Source organism: Achroia grisella, unplaced genomic scaffold (assembly GCF_030625045.1).
Source record: "Achroia grisella isolate CSIRO2021 unplaced genomic scaffold, CSIRO_AGI_Agris_v1 utg18268, whole genome shotgun sequence".
NCBI classification, from domain to species: Eukaryota; Metazoa; Arthropoda; class Insecta; order Lepidoptera; family Pyralidae; genus Achroia; species Achroia grisella.
Window position 1 is genome coordinate 1 of NW_026712685.1, and position 8,626 is coordinate 8,626.

At 33.3% G+C, this 8,626-nt stretch overlaps 1 protein-coding gene across 1 annotated transcript; it reads right to left on the reverse strand.

Moving 5' to 3' along the window:
• Positions 1–673: 673 nt before the first annotated feature.
• On the reverse strand, positions 674–4,078 carry LOC131841522 (uncharacterized; the record flags this gene model as incomplete). Its single annotated transcript, XM_059189837.1, has 5 exons — positions 3,871–4,078; positions 2,723–2,895; positions 2,275–2,475; positions 1,323–1,459; positions 674–779 (listed from the first exon to the last, which is right to left on the reverse strand). Coding segments are annotated over exons 1-5 (703 nt in total), but the record flags the coding sequence as incomplete, so codon positions are not given.
• Positions 4,079–8,626: the final 4,548 nt, after the last annotated feature.

Consider the following 8,626-nt stretch of genomic DNA (forward strand, 5'->3'; position numbering starts at 1 on the left):
TTAGATACTAAATAAATTAGAAACCCTGCTGTACGTAGGTATATATTTAAAAGCTATATCATCATCATCATCTCAGTCCGGAAGACGTCCACTGCTGAACATAGGCCTCCCCCAAAGATCTCCACGACGATCGGTCCTGCGCTGCTCGCATCCAATGCCTTCCAGCGATCTTGACCAGATCGGCGGTCCACCTTGCTGGAGGCCTTCCCACGCTGCGTCTTCCAGTCCGTGGTCGCCACTCGAGGACTTTACTGCCCCAACGGCCATCTGTCCTACGAGCTATGTGCCCTGCCCATCGCCACTTCAAAGTCGCAATTCTTCGGGCTATGTCGGTCACTCTGGTTCTTCTGCGGATCTCCTCATTTCTGATTCGATCACGCAGAGTAACTCCGAGCATAGCCCCTCTCCATTGCCCTCTGAGCTTGTACATGGGGCCCATAGTTAGCGACCACGTCTCTGTGCCGTCACTGGCAACACACATTGGTTGTAAACCTTCGAAATTTGGATTTGGAAATTTGGACGAAAAGATATATCGGAGCTTCCGAACGCTGCCCATCCGAGTTGATCTGAAGATTGACTCTTCGAAATTGAATCTACCTAGCTGGATAGTTTGCCCTATAAGTATCGTCGTGATCGACACTTCGAGGTAGAATTATAATATAATGTGCAATACCTGTACTAACACCATCTGAAACAGCTAGAACTCGAGCACCTATTCCCAATGCTGGTGAAGGCTTAACGCTTAATTTCACGTCTGGCATACTATCAGGTGTAGCACCCTGTAAACAAAACCATTGATGGCGATTTTCCAATCAATAAAAGCCGTTCATGTGAAATCTATAACGTTAACACATTTATCCATGTTTATTGATCCCGCTGTTCGTTACTATCGGCATAACTATAAACGAATTACCTGTTTTAATTGGTATTATTAATACAAGGATGTTAAAAAAAAAAAGTAAGAAAAAGACAATTGTAAAATCGTAAAAGTATTTTGTATTACGTATTTTATATGGGAATAACTATTTCTTATAACAGAAAACGTTGTCGTGGATCCATATACAAAAAATTTAAAAAAATTAAAATGAATTGATTATATAAATTATCAATCATAATCAACATTCCTGCATTAATTATCGATTAAATTGGTCATTATTGTAAAATTTAATGTAATTATTAAATTTTACAGCCTGTCAATTTAATCTTCTAGTTTAAAACACTGATTATAGACACTGGATGACCCGGTGAAACTGTTCATATGAAGTAGTAGTACTGAAGTATACCTAATTGTCACTTAGCTATGCCTAATCAAGAATTCTTACCGGTTTACAATATCCTCTGTATTCGCCGGATGCAGGGACAACCATGACACATTTTGGTAGATTATTAGTAGTCAAGTAATCGTTCCAATCTTGATATACCCTAGCATCATGATCTATGAATATTCTACAGCTTTTCTCTAAAAAGTACAAAAAAAATTACTAACATATATACATAAGTACAAATTGTTGTACCTATAATAAATTTGTTAAATTTAAATTAAATTGCGATTATATCTACACTCATTGTACCAGAGGATTTTTATTTGTTTTAGTGTTTTGCGAATAGAGTGTCTCTAGTTCCAAAAAAGTACTTTCCTGTTTCATCATTTGTCTAAAAAGTACTATATTCTATTTTAGCTACTCCAAACTTAAATTACTTGGTAATAATGGAATAGCCATTCGCTAAATAAATAATAATAATATAATAAATAATGGACTGATATAATTTTTTTTATTTTATGAAAACATTTTTATATTTTTAACTTTGCACTCGAAGTATCTTGTTGCCTATTAGGTTTGTCTAATTTTTTCAGTCGTATCGTATCAAAATACAGTCTCACCAATTTCAGCCGCCAAGCAGCTTAATTGTAATAATATGTTTCGATTATAGGCTGCAATTATGCATTGACATAGCATCTTAGTCCTCTGGAACGGCAATGTATGTGCGGTGTTACGGGTGTCACATAATAACATGATGTCCGTAGTTCTGTCCATATATATAGATGACGGTTACCGCTTACCATCTGGTGGACAGTCAGCATGTTTGCCATTCCAGTTACATTAAAAAATAAGTTATTATAAGCAACTTTATATATTGCAAATGTTACGTACCTACTAAGTTCAAAGTAACAGAAGTTCTATAGTCAGAATTCTTTAAAAGAACAGAAGTTCTATAGTAACACTGTACAAATTCAAGTTAAAATCTAACGATATTATTTCAGCAATAACTTACGATTTGTTTTCGTAGAAACGCATTTTCTCAGGGAAAATACGTGAAAAATTAATTTATTTACACCTTCTTTTTTTTTCGTATGTAAATTAACCCAATAACCATCTGGTGTAATTTTATAAAATGGGATCTCTTCACATGGTATAAGGCAGACTACTCGCAGTGTAGATATTATAATGTCGTCACCGTTATGCGAATATTTTGCTGAAAAAAAATGGAAAATTCTATTATTCAAATACAGCTCTAAATTACGGCACTTTGCTTATTTTGCTGTTTCTTTTATCAACTATCTGACCCAAATTCGAAGTAAGTAAATTCTTAACTGTAGTTATTAAAGTACAAAACAGAATTATGTACGGATAAACTATGTATGTATGCATCTACATAGATGCATACACAATTTTAGAGCCTTGTAATGAATTAAAAGCAAATAATAATAAATAAGTTATACATTGTTCACAAATCTTGTTAAAAACAGTCATTATTGCTTCTTCGTCTCTCAATTCGTATCCTTGCAGTTCTAGATTATCGGTGTCCTTTGCTAAATCGCCCGATTTTGTTGGAGGTCCACATAAAGCTATAGCAACTTTCTGCAGGAGGTATTTTCTTTGCTTTTTCTCATACCTGTAATGCGTAGAAAATTAAATTCATAAGACAAATCAGTATATGGGTAATTCCCGACGTTACATAACTTCCGTCCAATATGAGGCGGAAAATTAATTTATAGGGTGCTAATAAATTATATACTTATTAATTATAACTATATTACTTTCTATAGGGCATAGGATTACATACATTTTAATAATGTTATAATTTTGCATAACTATTAAAAATATCCTCAAAAAATTCAAACATTCCGCGTTTTGTGTATAATACAGCTGATGAGACTTCAGACACAGTTTGCTTAGGATTATTTTTATCTTTTCGATAAAATAATGCTACCGAAACTAGAAAATTACCTTATTAAAGTATTAATTTATTTTAATGCCTACATATATGTGTGTACTACTACATAAATAACAATAGGGATCTTGATACCAAATTACATGAATCTTAACAGAAACAATATGATGTTTGCCGAGTTCTTAGCTTGTTATTATAAGCCGATTCCCTTGGATAATTGTCGTAGTTAATTGAATTCGTCATTTCATAATGAATAAGAAAGTTAGCTCATGCTAACTTTCTTCATCCCGCGACTTTCCAGTATAGTACTTGCCAGCCTATACTGTTAGCGTAGCCGGATGTACGATGCTCTTAACATCCACAAAAATATTCTTGGTGGTATACTACTACCTACCTTCTACTCGAACGAACACATAGTATAAGGTCATTCGCCACTAGATAGAAACATGTAGAAATTAGCGTTGCAGGGAGTCACAGTATATTTAATAATATCTCTGGACAATTCACAAAATGCTATAACAAAATCATACATATGAATGCAAATACCGTGCGACGAATCTAACCCGCTATTATAGGAAGTAAAGCGGTGTGCTAAACCGCTAGACCACCGAGTCCGTTAATCAGCTGACATATTAATGATAAAGATATGTATTAATTACTTCTTTCGTAAAGGGATCGAGTTAAGGAGATACTTACAATTCCCAATCGGCATCACCCACAGCTTCATAATATTGCTGTTGTATTTCAACGGCTGATAATGGCGGAGGTTGCGGTTCTGCCATCTTGTTGGAACCTGTAGGAAAATAATCAATTAAGACACTGTACCATACCAAATTATATAGTGAACATTACACTATACTTTTGCTTTTGTTTACATAATGTTTTTAAATACTTAAAAACATTAACATACTTCAGTATTTGCGTTAAAAGTATTGCTCTTAGACCATAGCTCTATATTTAAGAAAGTAGGTATTATACATTTGAAATTTGGAACTGTTTAGATACTATAATGATGACAGTAAGCTCTACATGAGTATTACCTACCTACCTACTATATAAAAATACTATCCGTCCATTTCACGATACCAAGCTAGGTTTTGTTTTCGAACTGTTTATTTCTTGTAAGTAGTTTAGCTTTTGCTTTATTTCTCTTCAGAGTAATTCTCCTATCGTTATCTACACTAATCACCTAAAGTGAAAGAGTTAAGAAAATACAATTCTGAATTAGAAGGGTTTTTAGTATTATGAAAATTCTGAAAGTAATTCGCAGTAGTCAAGATATAAAAGATCTACAAGCACACCTTGTTAACTTCGAGTCTTATTGCAATAATAACAAATTAGATCTCAATGTATCGAAATGTTTTTACATGTCATTTACTCGATGTCATCGAACATTAAACATGGGCTATACTTTAAAAAATCAGAATATAGCACAAATATCGGAATTTAGAGACCTCGGTGTGATTCACGACAGCAAGCTCTTATTTGATAAACATGTAAATTATATTGTTAGCAGGGCCTCTAAGGCTCTTGGGTTTATCATACGTAGATCAATAAACTTTAACAACATTAAAACCTTAAAAGTATTGTATTGCGCATATGTTCGAAGTCACTTAGAGTACGCATCCCAAATATGGAATCCGCACTAGAGTGGTTTATAAATCCCGTATAGAAGCCATCCAGAAAATATTTCTTGCGTACTTGTATTTTAAATGAAAACGACGCTCTGTAGATTACTATGACAGATGTAGAAAGTGTCGCTTTCTACACCTGTATATGAGACGCAATATTAACGATATATCTGTTATCTTAAGTGAATATTGCGGAAGAATTGATTGCTCGGAGTGCTATCAAAAATAACTAATACCCTAAGACTTAGACAAAGAGCCATATTAAGTGTCCCTATAGTCAGGACCAGATACAGAGAGAACACTTTCGTTTTACGAGCATGTAAATCCTTTAACCAAGTACCACATGATATTGACCTGTTTGTTCCAGCACTGCCTCAGTTAGCAAACTAATATGTAACCAATTTTAACGGTACATAGCCGTTTTTTATTTGTGTGTTCTGTGGATACATCGCTACTTGTGGGTATGTTAGTCTATTTACTTGTACTGTATAACTAGAACTGAAAAACTGTCACGTGATTACTTCGATTTCTTAAAATTGGATAATGAAAAATTTAATCTAAAAATACTATTGGCGAAGATTAATTGGCATAAGATAATTTGATATGACAAGTAATATGGAAAATTACACCGTTAATCTTCTTAATAAAATAAATAAATAAATATATGTATAAATTTCATTAGTGTTTGTTAAGTCTGTAAATAATTTGAATAATTGAATAATGAATAAATTGAAAATAAACCTTTATATTGGATAAAGTTGTTTATAAAAAGTAAATTAGTAAATAATATTAGTAGTTCTTTATTTAAGGCGATATAATTAGTAATAATACTAAATATATCGCCTTAAATAAAGAAAATTGTATTGTGTATAGGGTGGACGTAGTAAAGATACTTACTGTAAAATATTGTTATACAACCTAGATGCAATATCTAGGTTGTTGTTATTTAAGGCGATATATTTAGTATAATATGGATAGGATTTATGAATTTAAATACTACTTGTTTGTTTTGTAGTTCTATTAAAATTCTTTAGTTCCTTGTATAATCATAGATATGAGAATAATAAAACGTAACGCAATAAATAGAGCTATAAGTAATGACAAAAATGCAGTATCCGTACGTACTTGTAACTTAAGGGGTCTTCCTATGTGATGGGTTGAAAAAATCGTTTTTTTTTTTTTCATAAATTGCTCCCTTAACATGTCTAGAATACGGTAGTAAAGCGATTTTAGAAAATTCGAAGTCGTTTTAAAGATACAGCAGGTAAAAGAAAGAGCGGTTCGGAGCGGTGAGTTGGCAGTTAGAGACCGGGCCTATTGTGTACCGTCGGCTTTATACCTGGCCTCCCTTTTATTAATATATTTGTTTATACAAGTTTAGACACGTTTCTACAGACTTAAACAGAAATTTCTATTGTTATAATATTTTACCGAAGTTATTTTAGTCTATCCAAGAAAGTTATCCAAGAAATTACAAAATTCTACGGATTAGCAATTCAACGCCATCCAGATTCGCTTGAAGATATGAGAAAAGAAGTTTGGGCAACGTACTATCACAAATGTTCTTCTGATGAAAACCCTCAGCATCAATTTTGTCCAGAAGGCGAAGACAGTTGGTGTAAATGGCATAAGGCTGAAGCTAATAATGAACTGGACCAATTTCATCACGATAAACCACCTCTAATTCCGCAAGTCCAAGAAGCTATCAAACCGGTTTTCGAAGATTTATCGAAAGAATTATTAATTCGTTGTTTAGGAGCAGAGACACAAAACAATAACGATCTTTGTATTCTTTGATTTGGACTTTCGCTCCTAAACATTCATTCTGGTCCCAAAGTTGTTGAAATTGCTAGCTACTTAGCAGTTATTATCTTTAATGAAGGTTTTCAAGGTATTTTAAAAGTTATGTCGATTATGGGATGCCTGATTTGGTCGTGAAGCCCAAGCGTATATGTTGAGAAACGGGATGAAAAGCGAATCTTACGCTCTGAGCGGCGCGTAAGTGATGTCGTTAAACAAGCCAGGATTGACTCAAGAGCTGAACAATCTGCTTTAAAAGAGTTTCACGAGGAAGAGGAAGGAATACTCTATGGACCAGGCATCGCCGATTAAGAGTAAGTTGATATTTTAATAGTTTTTAACGGACTTGAAACTTTAAACGCGTTTTTCTCAAAACTGTGTTTTTCAAACTTTCCTCCATTGTATCTCAGAAACGGCTGGACCGAATTACTTGAAATTTACAGGGCACACTCAATATATGTAAACGCATGGAATGAACTATTATCAATCGAAAATTTTCAAAACTTCGATTTTTTTATAAAAAAAAAAACAAAAAAAAAAAAAAAAACGCCTAATTTGCAACTTTTATTTCAAATGTCTATCAAAAATCCAATTTTTTTTATATTCATTTGATTATAGGTCATTCCGTGCTTTTAAGCCTACAAATTAAAACGCCGTTTTTTTTTTTTTCAGATAAGCCGATCAGCCGGAATCGTGGAGGAAGTGGGAGCTCTTTTTTTTCGAGGCGGGGGTGTTCAGAGCGCTGTAACTCTAGTTTGACTGAATATTTTTAGCTGAAATTTTATATTTATACTGTCCAAATATGTGTTAATAAATGATAAAAAACTTGAAGCTCTAAATATTTACTGGTCGTAGAAAAAAAATCCTAAAATATCCTTTAAGGGGGTCTTCCTATGTAAATATAAAATATAAAATTTCAGCTAAAAATATTCAGTCAAACTAGAGTTACAGTGCTCTGAACACTCCCGCCTCGAAAAAAAGAGCTCCCACTTCCTCCACGATTCCGGCTGATCGGCTTATCTGAAAAAAAAAAAAAAAAACTGATGTAAACACAATAGTATCATTTCGGTGGGTAAAACGGTTTTCCACTAAACTTTCTTTTTTTACTACGACCAGGATGAACATCTCCACTCGTACTTCCTTTCCGTCCACTCATTATGAAAAAAAATAATTTGTAGCTGTTGCTCTCTTCGAAGTTCAACCAAGACTAAAATAACTTCGGTAAAATATTATAACAATAGAAATTTCTGTTTAAGTCTGTAGAAACGTGTCTAAACTTGTATAAACAAATATATTAATAAAAGGGAGGCCAGGTATAAAGCCGACGGTACACAATAGGCCCGGTCTCTAACTGCCAACTCACCGCTCCGAACCGCTCTTTCTTTTACCTGCTGTATCTTTAAAACGACTTCGAATTTTCTAAAATCGCTTTACTACCGTATTCTAGACATGTTAAGGGAGCAATTTATGAAAAAAAAAATCGATTTTTTCAACCCATCACATAGGAAGACCCCCTTAAGTAACTAATAGTATTCCTTACAACAGTATTGTTAAGTTACTAAATAATTTTGACAGAGTTCTATCGGATTTAGGCCGATTATTATATTTGTTTTTTAGGCCGACACTCTTTATTTTTACTACTAATTGTTACATTTTTACGTCCATCGTTATTATTAATATGAAGGAACTAGGTAGGTTACCCACAGTAATTAAGTATATATAGTATAATACTACAATATACTATATTATTAGAGTAACAGGTTAGATAACTGTGATTAGTACGTACAAAAACTATTGTCAAAATACTGTACACGAGTTACAAAGTAACTATGGAGTAACTAAGTACAAGAGTACCCAAGTGTTAGGTACATTATTTGATTGAAATAAAACATTAAAACAAGGAATGTATTCTTTATTAGGAATACATTTTTCTTTTAATGTTTTATTTCACTAATAAAGTTGTCGTAGCTTTGTATTCTAAGCAACGACAACTTCTTTATATGCGTAATCGTTACTTTGAA